This window comes from Malus sylvestris, chromosome 15, assembly GCF_916048215.2.
Source record: "Malus sylvestris chromosome 15, drMalSylv7.2, whole genome shotgun sequence".
NCBI lineage: Eukaryota > Viridiplantae > Streptophyta > Magnoliopsida > Rosales > Rosaceae > Malus > Malus sylvestris.
The window spans coordinates 50,987,828-51,011,541 of record NC_062274.1 but is presented as its reverse complement, the minus strand read 5'-3'; the positions used below and the strand labels follow the sequence as shown (position 1 = coordinate 51,011,541).

The 23,714-nt window shown below is 36.3% G+C and overlaps 2 protein-coding genes across 4 annotated transcripts; one reads left to right on the top strand and one right to left on the bottom strand.

Annotated features, from left to right (window-relative positions):
- Positions 1-946: 946 nt before the first annotated feature.
- On the top strand, positions 947-15,883 carry LOC126603817 (probable manganese-transporting ATPase PDR2). Of its 3 annotated transcripts, none has more exons than XM_050270777.1 (22): positions 947-1,132; positions 1,311-1,571; positions 2,073-2,165; positions 2,322-2,524; positions 3,207-3,279; positions 3,380-3,552; positions 3,635-3,806; positions 5,493-5,597; positions 5,726-5,836; positions 5,933-6,019; positions 6,105-6,287; positions 7,143-7,193; positions 7,281-7,406; positions 8,911-8,990; positions 9,769-9,877; positions 10,804-10,932; positions 11,689-11,754; positions 11,926-11,997; positions 12,905-13,056; positions 13,289-13,400; positions 13,494-13,610; positions 14,468-15,883. In XM_050270777.1, the coding sequence occupies exons 2-22, from the start codon at positions 1,323-1,325 to the stop codon at positions 15,575-15,577; spliced, it is 3,573 nt and encodes a 1,190-aa protein (XP_050126734.1). In that variant the 5' UTR covers positions 947-1,132; positions 1,311-1,322; the 3' UTR covers positions 15,578-15,883. The 3 variants fall into 3 exon arrangements, with proteins under 3 accessions (XP_050126734.1, XP_050126735.1, XP_050126733.1); XM_050270778.1 differs by having other exon boundaries at positions 1,308-1,571; positions 2,325-2,524; XM_050270776.1 differs by having other exon boundaries at positions 1,308-1,571.
- Positions 15,884-16,906: 1,023 nt separating this feature from the next.
- Positions 16,907-19,625, bottom strand: LOC126603822 (putative clathrin assembly protein At1g03050). The gene is made up of 2 exons (XM_050270789.1): positions 18,759-19,625; positions 16,907-18,323 (listed from the first exon to the last, which is right to left on the bottom strand). Exons 1-2 carry the CDS (start codon positions 19,420-19,422, stop codon positions 17,182-17,184), a joined length of 1,806 nt encoding a protein of 601 aa, XP_050126746.1. The 5' UTR covers positions 19,423-19,625; the 3' UTR covers positions 16,907-17,181.
- Between the last annotated feature and the right edge of the window lie 4,089 nt (positions 19,626-23,714).

Below are 23,714 nucleotides of genomic sequence, written 5' to 3'. Positions count from 1 at the left end.
TTAAGGGGGAGTGTTGCAATCATATTTAGAATAGAAATGTAATTGTGTAAATCCTAGGAGATATGAGAAAGTATCTTATATTCCTATTAGGAGTAGATTACTTATTAAATGTTGTAATCCTAAAGGGAAAGGTTTTTACCTATCCTACTACTATAAATAAAGGCACAATGGTTTGAATCAAACACACCTCACAATTAAATCAATCTCTCTTCTCTCTAATTGTGGCCGCCCCCTCTCTCTAAACCCTAGATCGTTCAATCAAATAGACTTACAACAAATTCCTACTTTTCTCTAGCAATAAAAATTTGATTTGTATATTACCTTCTTCCACAAACACAAGCGTATTTTCATCTCTCTCTCTTTCTAATGTGCTTCATTTTTCCCATAGATGAACCCTAAATCAGTGATTTCATGACATTTCGAGATTATTTAATTAGTAAGAGTGAGATACTGATTTCATTTAAGTTTAAATATTGATTGTTAAACTTTGTATGAATATATTATCCATTTTCTTTTTCAAACAAGGAGGGCCTTTTTATTAATTTCTCCTAAAGAAACTACACTAGATGGAAAAAATGGTTTGAACCCAAAATGAAATGAGTTAAAGAAAAGGACCCTAACCACAACAGTTTTCCACCACTTACATCAAGTTTTGAATTCTATTCGTTAAAAAAAGGAGAGAAAAAACTTAACATGTGATACAAGTTGGGTCGTGTAATCCGTTATTTTAACAAGTTTGGTTTAAATATAGATTTTTTAATCATAAATAAACATGTTGAGATAATGAGTTAACATGAACACGACAAATAGAATTGAGACTTTTGATGGGAAAATAGAAAAAGAAAAGAGCTAAAAAAATTATAAAGACAAAAGTAGACATGAGGGAGCGTATTATTGGTCGGCGGTGCAGTAAAAAGGAATAAAGGGATTCTTTTTATTTTGGATCAAAATTAAAAAGGGAAGGGGGTTTAAGTCGGAAACTGAAGTGAAGGGCTAAAGCAGTTAGCAGAGTCCGTTTTCAAATCGTATTCATACGTATCACCCTCATCCTCCTCCATCGATACCATCAAATTTAGGGTTTCCACAGAGCAACTTGTGGCTTGCGATCGCCATTGAAATTCAGACTCATCAGGTAATATCATAATTTCGATTTCGTCCCCTAAAGATTTGATCTTCCGGCATCCAATTCGATACAACCAGTCAAAGAAACTTATTTCGGAGATTAAATTTTGTAACTTGTTTATTTTATTTGATTATTTTTGAATTTTGGTGAAGAGGGTTTGATTTGAATTGATTGGTTAATGTAGTAGGGATAGGGAGGGATGTCGAGGTTCCATGTGGGAGGGAAGGTGGTGGATAAAGTTGACTTGTTGAAGACTAAGAGCTTGCTGTGGCGATTTGATGTCTGGCCTTTCGCTATCCTTTACGCTATCTGGCTTACCACAATTGTGCCCACCATTGACATTGTGGATTCCGGGATTGTTTTCGGTGCCCTCGTAGCTCTTCACATTCTCGTTTGGCTTTTCACTGTTTGGTCCGTCGATTTCAAATGCTTTGTACATTATAGCAAGGTATGTGTATACATTTTATATATGATCTCAATTTATGTATGTATAATTATATATGTGTGAGCGCTTTACGGTACAACAATAAAGTTGTTCCATTGCATAGGAGAAAAATGTGGGGTTCAGCATGAAAACAACCCCTAATAGTGGGAGTCTTATCCCCTTTTAGCATGTGTTTGATGTCATACATTTACAATATATACATATGTACTTATATAAGTATATAGCAATGCTCTATTGTGAGTGAGGATTTAACATGTTAATGAGGACTGTATATTGGCACATGATTATACTCATTAACAATTTTGACGGCAATAGGAGAGTCTGGAAAGAAAGTAATTTTCTTGGCCTCAATAATCAGAATTGAGAGTCTAGCACAATAGCATTACTCTTAATGTTAATATATATGTATATCCTAACTAGTATGGGAAGACATGAATTGGAACGTAACTTGATGAAATTTCTTTTTGATGATTTGTTGTAATTGTTGATTCTTTTGGTCTTCAGGTAAATGATATTCACCAGGCAGATGCATGCAAAATAACGCCAGCAAAATTTTCTGGTTCTAAAGAAATTGTATCACTCCATTTCCGTAAGCTTGTAAGTCAATTATACAGTTTGAATACTTTGACTACACTTTCTTTTAATTTTATCATAAAGATTCAATGGATAGTATTATGCTAAAGTTCCTGGTTACTATCAATTTCCTTTTCCCAATATGGGAAGTAGTCCTTGATTTGTCTGGTGAATTTTCAGCAGGGAGATTCCTCGTCCTCAGTGGATATTGAAGAGATTTACTTTGACTTTAGAAAGCAACGTTATATCTTTTCCAAAGAGAACGATAACTTTTGCAAGCTTCCTTACCCTACCAAGGAATCATTCGGTTACTATTTAAAATGTACTGGCCATGGATCTGAGGCTAAAGTTGTTGCTGCTACTGAAAAATGGGGACGGAATGCGTGAGTTACCTTTCTTATTTCCCTTTTTCCTTCTTGAAAACGTATTTGTTGAATTGTTGTCATTGTTTTGATTTTTCTTGCTCATCAATTGGAATGCAGTAATGTTAGTCTTGATCATCCCTTATCCAATTTTTATCCAAGTCAAGCTTTAACATTAGCAAAATTGCTGCTTCAGTGCTGGGAAATATTGGTGTCTCTTTAATAGACTAAGTTAATAAATTTAATAGAATTCAATTTCCGTGGCTGCTTCAAATACTTCTGAAATGTTTGAAAAAAAAATTAAGAGATGAGTGGATGATAAAGCTTAGCCCATTGAGATGATATTTATTTCCCTTGATAAGTTAGACGGAGTGGTCTCAGCAATTTTGGAAAAACTTGAAATGTTCAGTATTTGAATTCTGAGTCTAGAACAATAAAGTTTGACCTAAGGGTAAGGGTCTTTGAAGTTTTACAGTTGAGGAGGTGGTGATGCTTTTGGAAAGGCTACGTTCCTGGGTATCTTAATGTGTGTGTTCTTTGCAGTACTTTTAGATAGGATGGCTGCAATTGTTTAGGAAAGATTCTGTAATTTTCATTTTTTTGAATTTTTATTTTAGTGGAGCATGTGGTACATTGAGCACGATCCAGTTAAGTTATCATTTTCTTAACTGGTCTTTGCTGTACACGTTTCTTTGTTGTGCAGATTTGAGTATCCACAACCTACATTCCAGAAATTAATGAAAGAAAATTGCATGCAGCCCTTCTTTGTCTTCCAGGTTTTTGCTCTCTCTCTCTCTCTCTCTCTCCAATGTGAGATTTCCTTTCCGTGCATGCTCCCTTTCCTTACCTACATTTATTTGTGCTCCCTGCATGTAGGTTTTCTGTGTGGGTCTCTGGTGTTTGGATGAATATTGGTATTACAGTTTGTTCACGCTTTTTATGCTGTTTATGTTCGAGTCAACAATGGCTAAAAGTCAGTTAAAGACTCTTAGTGAGCTAAGACGTGTCAGAGTGGATAACCAGACCATCATGGTACATCGCTGTGGGAAGTACGTTATCTACACGCAATTGTTTATTTGTCGTAATATTTAAGCTGTTTATTCTTGATGCATTGACTGCTGTAAATTTTAGGTGGATAAAGCTTGCTGGAACTGATCTTTTGCCCGGTGATGTTGTTTCTATTGGGCGAGCTTCTGGTCCAAATGGAGAAGATAGGGCTGTGCCAGCAGATATGCTTCTATTAGCTGGAAGCGCTATTGTCAATGAAGCCATTCTCACAGGCGAGTCTACTCCCCAGTGGAAGGTGGTCACCTCTTGTCAACTTATAAAGTGTTCTACGTCTGTCATTGCAGCATTTTGGTTTTTTAATTTATGCATGTTCACACACATAGATTTATGCATCTCAATGTGTGTATATTCTTTCTGGCGGTGATTGCTTGGCTAAATTTCTTGGTCCAGTAATAATAGTTTTCTCGTTTTATTTAATATTACCCCTATGTTTGTCTTCACTTTATCCTTTTTCCTTGAGGCTTGATGCAGTTACAAAACCATAATATTCTTGTCTAAGTTTGAAGATGTAGGGTTGATTCAAAGTTTGTGAGGATAATTAGGGTGTGGGTTGATGAATCATTCTTGGACTCAGTTGGACAAGGAACTTAGAGCTAAGACTGCAAATAGAAGTAAAAGCAGGTGAAAGAGTTAGAGGAAGAAAAAAAAGAGGGACAATACTAGGAAGCTGTGACTCAATAGTAAACTGATCCTGAATTGGATGAAACTTCATTCACTGTCAAAAATATGGGTTTTAAACTCACTGTGATCTTAAACCCTATATTGGAGGAAATTTGGTGTAGGAAAGTTTGGAGATTCTGTGGGATGGAACAGGATACAGTTTTGGAAGAAAAAGAAATAGTAATCAGGACTTTCTGTCTTTGATCTGGTTGCAGGATTTATGGGTAGCGGATAACTTTCTTATTTTTATGGTGGTCATTGTGAGGTTGTGATGAATCATTCGTCCCACATAGGAAAGTTAAGAAACTTTGTAAATGTTTATAAGGAGTTGGGGCATTTCCCCATTGGCAATTGGTTTCGGGGTGGAACCTCAAGTTTTTTTTTTAATGGTGTTAGAGCAGGTTCACCCATGTGTGAAGCTTAATGGCCACACATGCTCCATGTCACTTAGTTGAATTGTCAATGTGTTAGGCCAAATTTTGCCACACATGAGGGTGCGTGAGGATGTGAGAAATTGTTTCACAGCAGAAAGTAAAGAAATAACCTTGCAAGGGCTTATAAGGAGTTGGGTCACTCACCCAATTACCAATTGGTTTTGGTTTGGAACCTCAACTTCCTGCAGTTATTTGTGGCTAGAGTTTATGGGAGGATTCGGGTCTTTTGATGGGGAGAAGAAGTGGGTTTATTTTAGGCTGTTTCATAGTGCCATGTTCTTTTTTTTTTTTGGATGTATATTTTGCTGTACTTGTTTTTTTGTGCTATGAACTTCTTGTCTACTATTTCTGTATTTACTTATTTTAATTAATGGATTTTTTATTTATTTATAAAAATGAGAAAATTAGTTCGGCCGCGGACAAAAAGTCCACTATCTAAACAAAGCAAAAAAACTGAAAACATTATGTAAAAGATTCATTCCCTTAATTGGTTGAGCTCTCTCTTAATTTATTTATTTATCTGTCATTTTTCCCCACAGTACCTTGTAAGGTACAAGGTCTTTCTTGGATAATTGCTCATAGGGAGGGATGAGTGCTATCCAAACCAAGGAAACCTAATACATGTCTGCTATCCTCTTGGATATTTTATCCAGAAAAGGTAGCACAAAATACTGATAATTTATATCCATTTTCCTATTGCACTTGGACAATGGGGCTATTCTTCAAAGCAAGTTTGCGATTGGCACTTATGGCTTCTTGTGTACTGTTGTTTGATGATAAACGTTGTGTCTTTGCTGGAGGAAAATAATTGTAGGATTATTTTTCAGGTATCGATCATGGCCCGAGGAACTGAGGAGAAATTATCAGCTAAGCGAGATAAAAGCCATGTCTTATTTGGTGGGACTAAGATATTGCAGCATACTGCGGATAAGGTAGCTTATCCTAAAATATATGTTTAAGCCAACAAATGTTATCATTAATGTTTTTTTAGCGAATATCATTAATGTTTCATAATATCATGGGTTCTGTATTTATGTTTTCATTATCTCAATGGAGTCAGGGCTTTCCTTTAAAAACCCCCGATGGTGGCTGTGTGGCTGTTGTTCTGAGGACTGGGTTTGAAACAAGTCAGGGGAAACTTATGCGTACAATTTTGTTTTCTACAGAGAGGGTATTTTTGCTATGACTACTCAACCTATATACATTATGGTTTGACTTTTACTCCACTTTTATTTTATATAATGTGTGTACATACATTTTACTGTAGGTGACAGCTAACAGCTGGGAAAGTGGGCTGTTCATTTTGTTCTTGGTCATATTTGCAGTGATAGCTGCTGGTTATGTACTAAAGAAGGTAAAAGTGGTTCCTTGATAGGTAGATGTGATGCTTGATGCTTGTGTAGTGTTATTTTCTGACAATCAAGACGTCTTTGATGTAGGGGCTCGAGGATCCTACTAGGAGCAAGTACAAGCTTTTCCTTAGTTGTTCACTCATTATTACTTCTGTGATTCCTCCTGAGCTGCCAATGGAATTATCTATAGCTGTTAATACATCTCTGATTGCTCTTGCACGTCGCGGAATATTTTGTACCGAACCTTTCCGAATTCCTTTTGCTGGAAAGGTATGTTGTGACAGCTTTAATTATGTCTTTTTATTTTATTTTTAATTTTTATTATATATATATATATATATATATATTTCTTACACTTGTTTATAGGTTGCTCTTTGGATAATGCTGCTTTTTTCAAAAATACTGTCCATGGAGCTATCTAGTTATCTGATCTACAACTAATAAAGATGATCTTATTTTACAATGATGCTTCATAAAGTAATAGTTTATAACACAGAAACACTCCAGTCATTGAAAGCAGCCCAAACTATCTATCGACTCTGCAGAGAATACTGACATCCAAAGTGATCAACCTCCTCATCCCATTCATTTCCAACTACACCACCCTGTAAATTGCCACTCAGCAGGGGGACCCTCTTTATCCCTCCAATGAATTTGTAACTCACATTAAGGCATTGCATGAAACTGGAATTTCCCAGCTCACATGTTCTCTCCCTAAACAGTCTGCCCCAAGGATAAAAGCAATGGGACAATGAAGCAGGAGTTTTTACCCATCTAATACCATAAAACTGGATAGAGTTGCTTTATTCATGATAACTTCATTTCTCTAGTGTGCAAACCGAATACAAGATTTGGCTACTTAGGCATGCAGTCTGACATCTGTCTTCCTTGTCAAGCAGAAAATGTGTCCTAGAGAATTACATAATGTGATCGTATCTTTAGAATTAGTGTCATCCCCATACTTTTCTGTTCGGTTACGCATCAACCATACTTCTTTGATACCTTATTTTCGCTGTTTGCTTGTAGCCTTGTACTGACCAAGTTGTATTCCAATATGACATACTGCAGTCTTATTGTGCTGTACAAAGTATATTTTGATGCATTTGTTTACTGTTTTCCATGCAGGTTGATATCTGCTGTTTTGACAAAACTGGAACACTTACATCAGACGATATGGTATTCCATATTAATCAAGTATATGATGCTCATTAAATTGACTCGGATTCATATAAAATTTAATGCTTTTCTCGTGCTCTTCTCCAGGAGTTCTGTGGAGTTGTTGGGTCAACTAGCAGTACAGATTTAGAAGCTGACATGAGTAACGTGCCTGTGCGCGCAGCAGAGATTTTGGCGTCTTGCCATGCCTTGGTGTTTGTGGATAATAAGCTGGTATGCTAGTGTTATCTTCTAAACAGACGGTCTGTTTTAGGTTGTATTCTTTTTTATTTAGTTATGTCGGATGCAGTATGATTGTTGATGATGCAAGCTCTTTAGTTTTAGATTGCTTATATTGTCAAAGGTATGCGAATCAGAAAGGTAAAATCACACAAATTCTACCTATCTAGAACCATTAGATGTCTGCTTCTTTGCAATCATAATGAAATGTTTGCTCCTTAGAACTTGCAAAAATAAAGGAGCTTCAGAAATCAAGTCTTTTTGTAGTTTGTTAATGAATGGTCAGTTAGAAAAAGTATGTCTTGTGTTTTTCTTCCTTGTTTCAGGGTTCTTGGCCTGTTATGGATCTCCTGCATCCTTTTTCCTAATTTATTTTTATTTATTTTAATTGAAGTCTTTTTCTTATAATTTTTTTTTGGCTATAATGCCTTTCCTAGATTTTCTCTACTGCATTTGTTAGTTTTTGATGTGAACAAAAAGGAATAATCAAAAGGGATCTAGGCTCTTCCTTTTTTTGTTTTGGGTTTGTGTTTCTGGAGCAATGTATTAAAAGCTTGAGGCGTGGGCGAGGCGTCCGAGGGATAGCCCAGCCTAGGCGTGAGGCGTGGGCGAGGCGTCCGAGGGATAGCCCAGCCTAGGGGTGAGGCGAAGCCTCATGTGACCTAAATTTTTTAATATATACACTGAGCGTACACATATATTATATTAAAAAAAGAAGATTATTAATCAATAATGACCCTGAGCACACACATATATATACATATATTATATTATATATACATATATATGAAATAGAGGATGAAAAGCACAATGAGCACACATATAACAATGCACGTAGACAGCACACACATCCATTATATAAAAAAATAAAAATCAGAAAAAAGGCAGAGAGACGATAGTGCAAGAGGTATGAGGCAGTTAAAACCCTTCCCAAAATTTGGGTTTGGGAGTAAAAAAAAATAAAAAATAAAAAATCCCCTGAGGCGCGCCTAGGCGGCTCTGGTGACGCCTTCCACCCACTCCAGCAAAACAGAGGCGTTAGCCTTCGCGCCCAGCCTCAAAGGCGCCCTAGGCGTGCCCCGAGGCTAGTTTTTTAAAACATTGTTCCGGAGTTATCCAAACATATTATATCTCAAAATATATTCCCTTTTGGAATTTTGTCTTTGTTTTGCCAACTGGGTCATCCAGTCTCCCTTATTTGGTTTTCCCACCCCATGCATGAATTTAAATTTCTTGAAAATGCCTTATTTAGTTAACTGGATTTATAACTTTCAAGTCAGTTGGAACTCAATATCAATTTATCCTGAATAGCAAATTAATGGCTGCGTTGACTGAAAGATGGAACAAGAGATACTTCGGTGAAGATAAATTTATCCGCAGTAATGAAATGGCTTAGTATCCTACTATCCTGTTATATGTACTATCAACGTCTGGTGACAGGTGGTATTATTTTTTAAATTTGTTTGGAAAATAACTGATACTGCACAACTCCATGTAGGTTGGTGATCCTCTTGAAAAGGCTGCCCTTAAAGGAATAGATTGGACCTTCAAATCTGATGAGAAGGCCATGCCAAAAAAGTAAGCTGCAATCTCTTGTTTTTGTCAATTTCTATATGTCAGCACTCAGCAGTTATATTTGCATTTCTGGACTAATCCATAATATCCTTTAATCATTTATTTTCATATTTATTTTTTAACCTTTTTTTCTCATATTTTCCTCATAGGTTAGTTGTTAAACAGTTATCCTGACTGTTGATGATAGATTATTTTGGAAAGTTGAATTTAATGCAATGTTAACGTTTTAAGTAGATTGAAAAGTGAGGTAATCCTTCAGAAAATTGTTTAACCAAAGAAACCTTCAGCAGGGCATAGATTAAAGTACAATCCAGGATCCATCTTGGTATGAATTTTCCATTGGTATGATATCTAATTATTGTTAGAATGTCCAATCCAATCAGTTATCCTTAAGCCAGTTAGTTTCTTATGGAAAGCTTGTTTTCGTCTTTCGCACTGATTTTTTAGTCGAATTTTTTGGACAAAAAGAACATCAAGCTATGTTTATCCTTAAGCCAGTTACAGTATGAGAGGTTGTGGATAAATTAGATTTACAAGGTTGGTCTAGTGAAAATGCGGTCTGTGATGTGCTAAGATATATATTTGCTATTTCAAATATGAAAAATGGGCCAACATATTAGTGGTCTTATAAATAGGCGATCAATAATTTGTTAATCTAAAGTTTGATTATGGTCAATGTTCATTCTTCTTTTATGAGGCAGTAAATCCTGTGCTTTTGTCTATATTTATGAGTGGTAATTCTTTCTACGTTGTTCTTATTGTACGCATCACTAAAACGCAGGGGAAGTGGTCATGCTGTGCTGATTGTTCAGAGACATCACTTTGCTTCCTACTTGAAAAGAATGGCAGTTGTAGTGCGCATTGAAGAGAAATTTTTTGCTTTTGTGAAGGTTCGTCAGTCATTCATCAGTACTACGTTGCAATCTATGTTACCCATATACCATAAGCATTAAGATTGCCATTATAGAGTTCTTGATTGCTGCTCAATTTGCTTATTTGTGTTCTGGGACAGGGTATCATTTATCTTAATTCATCAATCTTGTTACTTCACAATCAATTGTATGATTTTTGTTCTTGTCATATCTTGTTATATCTACCCTCATAGTCAGGTGTTGACTTTGATTTCTGCACTTATAGAGCTCAATACTGGTTATTTGACACACAAGAGGAGACAAATGTGTTGGCGTTTAACCATAGGGAAAAGGGGGAAATAGTAACTCTGTTCTCCACTGTCTTCTAGCTTTTAAGTTTGTGGCTGAAACTATCTTGGGAAGAAATTTCGAGCTGGTAATCCCAAATGCTTGGGTAATCCCAAATGTTGTGATTATCAAGTGAAATAATATGGGTTTTGAAGAAGGCCAAGGTTCTTTTGGGGTTGCTGTTGTCTGCAATATAAGTTGTTTTGATGCAGAGTAACAATCAAACTTTTGAAGATTATTGGGGGGGGAGGGGGGGGGGGGGTGTAGGGGTGTAGGTGGAAGATCTGCGAACCTCAGTCTCTAATGAGTGTGGTGACCGTCCTTTCCTGTTGAATGTGAACTTGGAAAGTAGTTTCTTAGGCTCCTTTGGTGGTTTTAACCTGTCCTTGGTGTTGCTATTTTTGGTTGTCTGTTTGATATATATTTTTTAGTCCTGTTTCCTTCAGACTCCCGCTTCACTATTTTGTACAGTTTCCATTTTTTTCTCATTTCAGTGGTTCTATTTCTTATGTAATATATTACAATCTAAGTACTCCTTTTTCTATATCTTTGCAGTAGAAAAGATGTTCACTCCAGTATTAATAGCTGTTAACAATGAATTTTTCTTTTCATTTCAGGGTGCCCCTGAAACCATTCAGGGTAGACTCACTGAAGTGCCATCATTTTATGTTGAAACTTACAAGAAATTTACTCGACAAGGGTCTCGTGTTCTGGCCCTTGCCTACAAATCTCTTCCTGACATGACAGTAAGTTCTCTGGATTTGTTATTTCTCAATTGCTTTGAATAGTATAGGTCCTGGTGGTTCATGTTCAAAGGAAATAACTTATGTACACACTGGTCATACCATGTTATGTGGTACTAGATGATTTTAAATTGGACTGGAAAAGGGAAGACTTTTGAGAGCCATCGCATTGAGTACAGTACTTAAAATGTCAAAAAAAATGTTTTACTTTTGAGTTTATTCATCAGACTGGTTGGATTACAGATAAGATAAGAATTTGTTTTTTTTTAATAATAAACTTATGTCTTGAAGCTATTAATCATAACTAATGAATTTTCAGGACTCTTTTTCTTCCTTAGCCCAATCCAACTTCTGGATTTAATGCTTTGATCTTCTTCATGGTGCATGTTAAATTTCAAGCAAACTTCATTTGGCGTATCATCAATTAGTATTTTTCTTCATTTTTCGTAATTTAGAAATTTAACCTTAAGGAGGAAATGGTTTAAAATATAGATTATAGAATCGAGTTTCTAATTTGACATGCATAATGATCTCAAGTAGAAACAAGAATTAACCAAAGGCTATGTCTTTACTTTTCTACTTTACATTATTGTTAATTACATATGTATAATATCTGAGTAACTGGATTTAAATTCAATGACACTTCTTATACTTGAAGAGTTTCACATAGTTTGTCCCTTATCTCTCTCTAAGGAAGTTTTATAGGCTTTTTTTTTATATTGTATTTGAAGTGTTTAATTATCTTCTTATTGCTTGAAGGTTAGCGAAGCCAGAAGCTTGGATAGGGATGTGGTGGAGAGTGGCCTTACCTTTGCTGGTTTTGCGGTAAATTAATCATTTCTATTATTTCCTCATACAGAGTAATAGTTTTCTTACTGTTTCTGTTTTTTTATTTATTTTTGCCCCATTTATCTTGTTTTGAAGATTAGATTAGTGTCTGGAGTAGGCTTTGTTTACTTCCTTCACGTCACTAAATTCTTGTCGTTTGAATTTCAGGTTTTTAACTGTCCTATTAGATCAGATTCAGCCGCTATTTTGTCTGAGCTTAAACGATCCTCACATGACTTGGTATGTGGTTTCCCTGACGGTCTATCTGTAATTTTGTATAAGGGAATGGTATCTTGTATCTTACCCTTAACTACCATCACTTAAGAAGTATATTCTAGAGAAAAAGAAACTATGTTAGCCTTTTATTGAGGTGAAGAAATCATTTTCATTTTTTATAATTATTTTTGGCCATAAACATTTAGAAGCAAGTTTGTAAGACTATCATGGTCATGTTGCATTTCCAGGAACTATTCCTATGAAGAAATATTGCAGATTGTAAGAGCCTTTATATGGTGATAGCTGTAGAATTATCAGCACTATGGACTTCTAAATTATAGTTGTGTAGCTATTCTTAAATGCTCCCTTTTTTGATAAATTCAAACCACGTTTTACTATATTAGAGGGCCATTATGACCCTTTTACAGAAAACCACTCTTGCATATCTTCATAAGGATATTCGACCAACTGCTTGCTTTTGGGGTGTTGATTGTTTTTTTATCTCTGTATCAGCACTATGGACATCTAGATTGGAGTTTGGTGTAATTTTAAATACTTTCATTTGATTAGTTGAAATCATGTTTTACTGTTGAACACTCTCGCATATCTTCTTTCATTTGATAAGCTCAAACAATGGTTTTGCTGTATGAGGGCCATTATGACCATTTTACACAGAACCATTCTTGCATGTCTTTGTCAGGATATTCTACCTACTGCTTTCTTTTGGGTTGTCCTGATTGTTTACAGATTTAGTGTAGTTTATTTTTTGTTTGCTCACAGCTCTTTGGTTTGGTGTTCCCTTTCCCCTGTTTTTCTTGTTTTCCTTTGTATGGTACAATCATTCTCATTCATTTTGTTTTTAACAAAGCCGCTGCGTAGGCAGATATAAAATTTAAGTATATATATTTATCCAAAGTGTTTCTTTTGTTAGGTGATGATTACTGGTGATCAGGCTCTGACAGCTTGCCATGTTGCTAGCCAAGTTCATATTATATCAAAATCAGCATTAATTCTTGGTCCAAAGAGGGACGGTGAAGGATATGAGTGGATATCTCCTGATGAGACTCAGATGATTCCTTACAAGTAAAGCTTTTCTTATTTAATGGATTGACTGTTTTCAATTTGGTTTGGTACTCTTGATGTTTTGCTTGGCTGTAAAACCTACTAAAGTGGTTCAATAATTGGGAGTTCCTATCGTTTTTTGGTTTTTATTTATGATCTTGTGAATTTGTTTCCCTTCTGCACTCTTTTTGCTGATTCACCTCCTTATTTCTTTCTCCTTTGTTCTGAATGGAATTGATGAAACTGATTTCAGTGAAAACGAGGTGGAAGCTTTGTCTGAGACTCATGATCTCTGTATTGGTGGTGACTGCTTTGAAATGTTGCTACAAACCTCTGCTGTTATACGGGTCATTCCATATGTCAAGGTGCTTATTAATAACCAATTAAGTATTAATTGTGAAACTTGTTTTTTATTAGTGGCTTTATCTTAACGTTGCTGGCTGGAGTCATCTTATTAGGTTTATGCGAGAGTTGCTCCTGAGCAGAAGGAGCTGATTTTGACTACTTTCAAAACAGTGGGGAGGATAACATTGATGTGTGGGGATGGAACCAATGACGTTGGAGCGTTGAAGCAGGTAATTTGTTTTGTGAATATTCAACTACTAGTTGAGTTATTTTTTCTTGGCAAGGCAACTGGCTTATTTGAAATAATAAATCCTTAGTGTAAGTATTAAAAGTCAGTTATTGACGTAATGGCAATTAACGATAGTAGAATTGGATTAGTTTATTTCAATCCTATGTTTGGTGCTAAAAAATAATAGGGATTGGATAAAAGCCAATCCCATCAGTTTCGTTCTTGTATGATAATTATTCCTACCACTCTGACCTCGTGACCATGAACCCAAGACCAGGGACCTGGGTCCATGAACATAGGTGCTACTAAAACTATCCCATTCTTAGAAAGAACAATTACTAAAACATCGCATGTTATAAAAAATTATCATATCCTTAAAATAAAAATTAAAGTTATCCTATCCAATCTAGTGCAATCCAATCTAATCCGTTCCCTTGACAACAATCTAGTTAAATTCTGGGCACCAGACAAGCCTTCAGGGTGTTTCCTTTGTATTCATTCCAGAACTGTGGGGTTGCCATTCTAACTTTGAAGTTAGTTATCATGGTTTCATGCTACAAAAGAATAAGTAAAGTTCTAGGGGTAGCAATATGTTTCACTCCCCATAGTGTACTCGCTTACACACATTGACACACACAGACACACACACACACACATGGGCTTCTACAGAATCAAAGATTAAATGTCTCACTTGTTCCCTTGATAGCTTTTCAGATATTTATTAGTACTGTTTTGTGTTTTCTTAATTTTTTTAAGGATTTAATATAAGAAAGTCAAATTATAGCTCGAATCATGTGTGCTGCTTTTTCATAATTAAGCTGTGAACTAATAAAGTGTGGTATGTTTCGCTCCTCTCAGTCCCATGTGGGAGTTGCTCTATTGAATGCGGTGCCTCCAACTCAGAGTGGAAAGCCGCCCAGTGAAATGTCTAAAGAGCCAAAGAAGTCCAAGTCTGCATTGGATGTTGCAGGTAAATCTACTAGTGTAAATAGAGAAGTCTCTTCAAAGGGAAAAGCCACCGCAAAATTGGATCCCACTAGCAACCCAGCTGGTAACCGGAATCTGTCGGCTGCCGAGTTGAAACGACAGAAGCTAGCTTCATTGCAAAAGAGACTAATGGATGATATGAATGAGGAGGGGGATGGTCGCTCAGCTCCAATTGTAAAGCTTGGAGACGCTTCCATGGCATCACCATTCACAGCGAAGCATGCATCGGTTGCTCCGACCACTGACATAATTCGTCAAGGTCGCAGTACTCTGGTGACTACTCTCCAGATGTTTAAAATACTAGGCCTCAACTGCCTCGCGACAGCTTATGTGCTTAGTGTTATGTACTTGGATGGTGTCAAGCTGGGTGATGTGCAGGCTACTATCAGCGGTGTGTTTACGGCTGCCTTTTTCCTATTCATCTCACATGCGCGCCCTCTTCCAACCCTTTCAGCTGAACGGCCTCATCCGAATGTCTTCTGCTCCTATGTCTTTCTTTCTCTGTTGGGACAGTTTGCTATCCACTTATTTTTCTTGATATCTTCTGTGAACGAGGCTGAGAGACACATGCCAGACGAGTGCATTGAACCAGACTCTGATTTTCATCCCAACCTTGTAAATACAGTCTCGTACATGGTGAGCATGATGCTACAGGTGGCCACCTTTGCTGTGAACTACATGGGGCATCCGTTCAATCAGAGCATCACAGAAAACAAGCCATTCTTGTATGCCATCGTGGCTGCGGCTGGTTTCTTCACAGTTATCACATCTGATGTATTCAGGGACTTGAATGACTGGCTTAGGCTGGTGCCCTTGCCAGTGGGATTGAGAAACAAATTACTGTTATGGGCTCTTCTCATGTTTGTGACCTGCTACTCGTGGGAGAAATTTTTGCGGTGGGCATTCCCGGGCAAGATTCCAGCCTGGAAGAAGCGACAACGGATTGCTGCTTCTAGTCTCGAGAAGAAGAAACAACTTTGAGCGAGTACAAGCTCAACGCCGGACTGCGATTCGACATTTTTGGCAAATGGGCAATGCAGAGTTACATACAGCAGAATGGAGTTCTATTGTGCCACAGGAGGTTCCATCCCCTCTTTGATAGGAGATTTTTATTGAGTTGAGTTTGTAGGAGGATTATTTTTGGGACCTCTGCCCTATAAACAAACTGTATTCCTAATGGTAGCTTTTACCAATTGTTTTGACCCTTCATGTCCCTTGTATTTGGAACTACATGCCAAAAACTATAAATTCTGTTTCTAATCAAGATAATCTTGGCGGTTTAAAAGATCTTATGGGGTTTTATAAGCTAGTTTTAATTTTGATTTTCATTGTTTGTCGCTTGAATACCATTAGGTTTTCACGCTCAAAAAGTGGAGTCCGACTTCAATGCTTGGTTGCATTAGTGCTACATGTGTTTTAGCTGTTAGATCACAATGGTTAGATTCAAAGTTTTAAAAGGCGTTAGTCGGGCAAGGGACTAGCGCTAGGCGTCTAGATGGAGCCAAGTGGGGGCCTAGGCCCCTTTTTAAGTTTTAATTGAATTTATTATCTAACATAAAGATAAATGTTTATTTATACATAAAAAGGAATACATAATTGTATTGTGATACATATATTGCAAAATAGAATGACTATAAATTAGAAAGTATTGGAACACATATAATGAGTGTTCATCAAAGTATTCAACAAGTCTTACTATTTAATGAAAAAATAAAATGTAAAATGAATGTTATCTACTTTCTATTTAAGTGAGAGTTGTGACCAAGGCCGGTGCCTAGACGAGTCTAGTGGGCTAGGCGAGCTTCTAGGTAGGTCTAAAGTCCTTTCTTAATTTTTAAACGTCAACAAATTAATCAGGGTGGTGGTTAGCCGACTAATGCTTAGCCGATGGTCAATCTCATCTATTTATTTTTTGGACTAACTGGTACTTAGCATTGAAGAAACATTGAGGTTTCCGGGACTATATTTTTTACCTTTATGGAGCAAAATCATGTATATAATCTTGCATTTAAAAGTAGTTTGAAGGTTGAGGGAACTAGATTGTTGCGCAATTTGGTTGTTTGTGTTCTGAGCAATCTTGGTATTCTTCGATTAATTATATGAAGTAATTCTATTTTGTGCTTTTAAGGTGATTTGCTACCCACTCGTTGGGGGTGTGGCCCTATTATATGAAGTAATTTTAGCATCCTTCCTTGTTATATCATTCCATTGGCATAATACTCACTTTAAAATCAGAATGTCACAATAACGGTGAACCTGTTTTATGTAAATTATTTTTCTAAAAAAAAAAATGAAAAGGAAAAGGAAAGAGACCAAGACAATGATTCTAGTCTGATTCAAGAGAATGGTTGCCAAGGGGGCTAGCTACATGCATATTTACCTTTCATACATTGCCGATACATGGATTAAGCGAAAATGCATGTTTATATGTACCGAATAAATGCTACTAAATTGAACCTCACCTAGACAATTAAGAGAAAAAAAATTAAACAATATGTTCAAGTTAATACGCATGCAACCCCTAATGATCATTAACACTGAAGCTGAAGTAGTCTGTTTATAATTAAGTGTTAATTAATTGATGATTAGTAGGTGTGTGTGTAACCTCCCATGTTTATGTTGTGATGAGGGTTATGCTGTAGCTTTGTCAATCCAACCTGCCCTTGCATCCCACCCCTTGCATACTGCTGCCACATGAACTGCTCGTCCATCAACAGCTTCTGCTTCTTCTCCAGGTCTGACATTTGCACATATGATGGCGGCGGTACCACTAACGAAGCAGCAAAAGGGTCTACATGTACATTTGACTCACTAGGATGATTTGACGAAGACGATGATGTTGGTGGTGCAGGCAATGCTAGCATTGCAGGCCGTCCTGCTGACCCTAATGCAACACTACTCGAACTGCCACTAACTCCATACCCTGGGCCTGCCATCGCGGCTGATATCTCCGCTTGCTGGTACATTCCGTCCAGCAACAGCAAGTCAAAACCGCCCCCGAGGGAAGCCTTCTGATTCGACAAGTGGCTTGCGGACTGGACTAACGCCGTTTCCCAATCAGCTTCGTCAGCAAAAGCTTCCCATGCCGGTAGACCTGCTGGTGCTTGTTCAGTGGCGCCGTTGAACAAAGCCAACGCCAATTTGTCAGCGTGTTCATTGCTCGACAAAGCATCTTCTCCCAAGTTCAACAGGTCGCCTTCTTCTTGTTGCGATTTCTTAGTTTCCTCTTCCTTTACTGGTTCTATCTCCTTGTTATTGCTTTCCTCAACGAAAACCTCTGGCGGTGGCAGGGCCTTCATGGCGTTCATGTCTTCTTCTTCTTCTTCGCCGCCATGATTTGATTCTTCATCTTTGTTTGCCTCATCAATCTTTTGTTGGTCTAGTAGTGCCTTTACCGACCTCTTGCCTTGTGCCAAAGCTGACTTGTCACGTATGTAGTCGTCCATAACCTCGAGCTTCTTGGGTGTAATCTTCTCAACCTCCGGGTACTCTGAGGAGCGCGCAATGCCGATTTGTTTACACCACCCGTAGAACATGTCCAACTCATCAAATTGCTTTCCGATGCGGCAGAAGATCTCGTACACCTTGGCACAGTCAGGGATCTCCAGCTCCATGAAGCGGTCGATTAAGATGCCCATTATTTCTGTTATGTCATTATATATCTGGAAACTCTCTTTTACTATCGCGTACAAGGCCACTATTACAACCCTGTTGTTCTTTGCTACACCTGTAATTAAAAATCATGCACATAAAATAACAAAAAATTGTTAAGAAAGGCTCCCCTATTTAATATTGCTCTGCAAAAAATAAAAGAAGAAATAGCAAACTACAAACAAAAAAAAAAAGACTCTGTAATTCTCGAATAGAGAGTGATTGGCTGGTATCTCATAACAATCTACAATGCCTTCGACACATATATGGCCAATATTTTGCCAACTGAACAAATATCGACGAAGTATCAACAAAAGGTCGGCCAAATATCAACAATGTACCAAATATATATACTGTAGATTTGAATATGATATAAAAATAATATTTTCTCTTCTAAAATAAACGTGCACGTTTTAATTAGTTGATCACATAATGTGACATATGATTTCCTTGATGAAATATTGCATGCAGCCTGTTAGTGTTGGGCGAAGAAAGATTGAATTGATCGAACCTGTTGGGCGACATCCTAAAAATCGCTCAAGGAGCTGCTGCAAATGCTGCATCCTAGAAAACAACTTGTCAGCTTTCATTTCATGCACCGGTGTGGCTCTCTGACATGACTGCTGGTTGGTAAAATTATTAGCCTCCTCCTGAGGATCTTCAATATCTTCATCAAACCCAAATGCACTGCGTTTCCCACGCCGGCTTTGCATTCGGAACTCAAGCCGTTGGTCTAGATACAATGCATACGTGCGCACAAACGCAGAATGGTCCCAAGAATTGGAGCGCGAGGTGTCACGAAAATCAGACATGTTGAGAAAGCGAGTGCCGCGCCTTGTGGAGAAAAATATTTCTTGTTCATAAGCAGGGTCACCCTCGGTCAGCAGTCGTTGGACTAACATGAGGGTCTTGAGAGCCACGATCCAGTTTTTGGTCTTGTTGAGGCGCCGGGAGATGGTGTTGATACAAGCGCTGATGAAGGCACGCGAATAGCATGTTAGGCTGAGAATTTCTCGTAGGTATTTCTCTTCGGTCGGGTATTCTTCGTGCGTTGTTGCTTTCACAATGGCAACGTCTAGGTCCGCCAAAGAGGTGCTGCTACCGACTTTGGCGAGGCCTATGCTGGTTTGGTCCTTCACCGCATCCAAGGCTCTTCTAAATTTGCTTGAAGCCATGAATATTATAGATATTTTTCTATATATACACACCAGGTGTCACAAATCAAAAGAACCTTATTTGCAGTGTTAAAAAGATCGAGGAAAAGAAAATAATATTTGATAATAATTAAGAAAAGAAGAGAAGACTGCCCTCTCTTCTTCTCTTTTTGTTTTCTTTGTTCTTCTCCTCTCTCGATCCCTATTGTCTACTTGTTGCTCAAAACCTAAGTTTTTACACCCTTCAATGCAACCATGCAATTTTTGTGCGATATTGTAGCATCAAAATGTGGAAATTCAATGGCAGTGAAATAGCCACGTGTCACATGATGATTGCCAGTTTATTGTTACTGCTTGAGTTTATAAACATGGTTATTATTTTACCTGTCATTTTGTGGGTGGGTGCAGAGGACATTCTTAGCCTGCCATGGCATTTTGACCATTTCAACGGTCTTGGGACCAAGAACATGATTGGTGCGTCAAATGTGGTGTTGAAAAAGCAGCTGGATCTTCTAAATTTCTTCTTCCATTTTTCTCTCAATTTCCTCAAATCTTCTCGATTTAGATTCATTTAAACAAAATCAACCATTGCTTTTCTTGGTTGAGTTATCAACTATGGACGACTGAATTTCTTAAGCTGTCAAACTCCAAGGTTTTAGTGATAAGAGTTTCTCCCACTTTTTACGAAGTATATTCATAAACATAGATATTCTTTTCTTTTTTTTTTGTCAAAATAAACATAGATATTGAGTGGATCCATTAGACTCAATCATACACCAAGAATATGATGGGGTTCGGGGGGTGTCTTTGTCAAATCAATTCCTTTTTCAAATTGATCTATTGTGTGTGGATTTTCTTCAACTTAAAACGTGGATGAACACAAACTAGGACAAGAGAGGAAACTTTTGAGAAAATTTTGAGAATTTCACAAGGTTGCTGCATTTACTACTTTGCATGGGGGCTCCCTTTTTTGGGATGCTTTTGGTCCATAATTCTTATTTAATACCCTTGCAGTGGATGTAAACGTTTCTATTCATCTTTAATAAATTATACTCTTTTGACAAAAGAAAAAAATTATAACTTTAGACCCAATTTCAATCTTATGACACGAGATGAGTACACGGTAATTTAGTTGACAAGTTAAAATCCTACCACATGAGAAAAATCCAAGGAATCTAGCCCAAAGCTTCTTTGATGCCTTCTTAATCTCTCTCACACCATCTGCCTCAAAACTCCTTTGAAGCCTTCTTGTAACTTGTGAAGGAACTCGATAAACTTGGTATAAGCTCTCTCAACTATGTTCGAATACATTGTTGGAGCCATGTTGTGAATGAATCCTACATTTATGGGAGATTGGACCTTCCATGGGCTTATTAGTAAGTTAGGCTATTCTCTATATTGATAACTTGTTTTATGATGAATCCTCAATTTTTTTTATGGTGTCAGAGCAAATTGTTCTATGTATGAAGCCTAAAGCCACATGTGCTCCGTGTCATCTTGTTTGTGTTCTCCCGTTGTTTGACTTGAAAACTTGCCACACGTTAGGGGCGTGTTGATAATGAATTTTACATTGATGGGAGAAGAGACTTTACATGAGCTTATAAGTAGGTTGAGCTACTCCTTATATTGCCAATTAATTTTATGGTGAAACCTCAACTTTCTTCAAACTACATGAGGACCATGATAGGCCTAGGCCTCTCGTGCAGTTTCTTTAATTTGTATGTTTTTGCTTGATCTGTTAGATTTAGCTTCAGTTTGTGTGCTTTTGGTTGAGTACCATGTAGTTAATATTCATCATTTGCATGTATAGAGTGTTGTTTAAAGAATTTATCTTGAAAGAAAAATCTCACAATTGCAGTTTTGAGCCGTTGTCATTTATAATATTTTTTTTGACAAAACTTGTAAACAAATTAGGTGCTTATAATATAATTATTTTAATATTCCGTATCGCTGTTCCTCTCATTTGATTAAAATATTTGATTCCTACACAAAACTTGACCTTCAAATTGTCTCTGATCGTATATATAATATATAAAAAGCCCCCTATATTATATTTAGTTTAATTTCTTTCATATGGTCTAGAGACCTCTTTTAGCCTCAATTTCTGGCTCCATTGCTGCTTCATTCAAATAGAATAAAAAAGAAGACAGGTTACAGTAATCCTGCAACGACCAAATTTGAAGTTAAAATTGCGATCGGCGATGTCTGTAACGATGAAAGTGCGTTAAGTTTTAGAGAGTTTAAATTACTAGAAATATCTTTCAGAAATCCTGATGTCCAATTATATAGTAGTATTAAATTTCTAGAAACCATGATATCCAGCTTTTATTGTGTTTTAGTTCAAACATAATTAACTAGCTAGAATAATAGGTTAAAGCTAATTCCATGCAAGGGTGTAATACATAAGTGAAAAACCAAAAACAAAAGCTACAGAAAATTATTCTTCTAAATTCAGAGCTATACCCTTATTGGATTGCTTATGTATATCATATTTTATTCACTAATTAATTAGTCACCTCAATCAAATAATTTATAATCTCTTTAGTTTGCATTTAAAAGCACACATCTTGATTCCTCAATCGGTTATGCAATGTTCATTGCTTTCTTGTTCTTATCTCTCTCATCGTCTCTAACACTATTTGCAAATGCAAGAACTCCTCAATTAGTCAGGAGTAGCGTCTCAATTAGTTATGAGTGTCTGCAACAAACTCAAAACCAATTCGGCTACAACCATTAGAAATGCTAGCTCTTTGGAATGATATTCCAACTTGATGATCAACATCTAATTTCAAAAATCTTGATATAGCCATCGTTAACTTAGCACTATCAAATGCAACCCAAAGCAAAGTTTTATTTTTTATTTTTAAATGCGCTCAACACCACCAACAACAATGTTAATAGCTCCAGAGCTAAAGCAATGTGTAGATGTGTAGGATTTTGTGTCAGGCAATTTCATTTTTTCAAGGCAAGGGATCAACGACAGTGACAAATTGGTCTTTGATATCCTCAAAAAAGCATTGACCTCTGTTGAAGTTGAGCTTCTTAATTCAATATCTACTACGAATTTTCTGGTTATGTTATACAGGGATGTGCATTCCTTGTTACTTCTTAGTTGTGAAATATCGATGAAAAGAAACCCGAACAATGTATTACAATTTTAACATACTAAATATCGAGGAAAAGGAACGTGAACAATGTATTACAATTTTAACATACTAGCATCGAGGAAAAGGAACGCGAACAATGTATTACAATTTTAACATACTTATATACTAAAAGAATGTATCTATGATTACTATGTAAATAAAAAATAAAAAAAAGAATGAATAATGAAAATAAGAAAGGAAAAAAAAAAACTGATATTTACAACGAATTACGACCGTTTACAATCTCTTTTGTGTTATTTAATTTCAATTTCTTATATTACCTTCACTTAACTATGCATTGACTTATATGAAAAACAAATTATGCTACATGTATTTTAATTGAAACTTGACATCATCGTTATCATAGTTCGAATACAGCTTCTGAGATGTTTCATTGCACCATTCGATTCCTACAAACTATGTTTTCTTTATCAAAGGGTTAGGGAGATTTAAACTTGAAACCTCTTCAAACATGCATTGGGAGAAGAATTACTACTGGACACCCATATTTATCTTAAGGAATAGTTTAGTTGCGGTCCCTGGTCCCTAACTGTTATAGACTCAAACCTTATGCATTTTAGATTTTTTATTGAAGTCCCTTTCCGCTACATAAATAACATAATAATAAAAGAGATGCAATAATACCAATAAAGTCTCAACCTTTTTTTTTTTTTGCTTTCATTTACACTACCAATTTATTTATTCAAAATTGCTTATGGGTTTAGATAATAATAATAATAATAATAATTGTTTATGGGTGCATTCTAGATTATAAAAAAAAGGGATTTTTTTTTTAAAATGAGTACATTTATATAATAAAATGTGGCTACATTTTATATATTAAAAATTGGTACATTTACATAAAAACGTGGGTACATTTTATATAGAAAACAATGGGTACATTTTATATTAGAAAAAAACAATGGTACATTTTAGATTTAAAAATAAAGAGATTTTGCATTAAAAAATGAAAACATTTTACATAAAAAATGGTACTTACAAAAAAAAATAGGGATACATTTTACATATAACAAAGTGGTACATTTGTAAAAAAAAAAAAAGGGTACGTTATAAATAAATTATGGGTACAAATAAAAGGTTAAAAAACAATTATGAGTACAAATAAAAATTTAAAAAATAAGGGACAAAAAGAAATTAATACATGGG

Excerpts from the sequence above, each read along its gene's own strand:
- LOC126603817 (XM_050270777.1), top strand. The coding sequence starts at position 1,323 with ATGTCGAGGTTCCATGTGGGAGGGAAGGTGGTGGATAAAGTTGACTTG. Across the intron at positions 2,525-3,206 it reads GAAAAATGGGGACGGAATGC|ATTTGAGTATCCACAACCTA; the intron begins GTGAGTTACCTT and ends TTTGTTGTGCAG. Across the intron at positions 10,933-11,688 it reads AATCTCTTCCTGACATGACA|GTTAGCGAAGCCAGAAGCTT; the intron begins GTAAGTTCTCTG and ends TATTGCTTGAAG.
- LOC126603822 (XM_050270789.1), bottom strand. The coding sequence starts at position 19,422 with ATGGCTTCAAGCAAATTTAGAAGAGCCTTGGATGCGGTGAAGGACCAA. Across the intron at positions 18,324-18,758 it reads TTTAGGATGTCGCCCAACAG|GTGTAGCAAAGAACAACAGG; the intron begins GTTCGATCAATT and ends TTTTAATTACAG.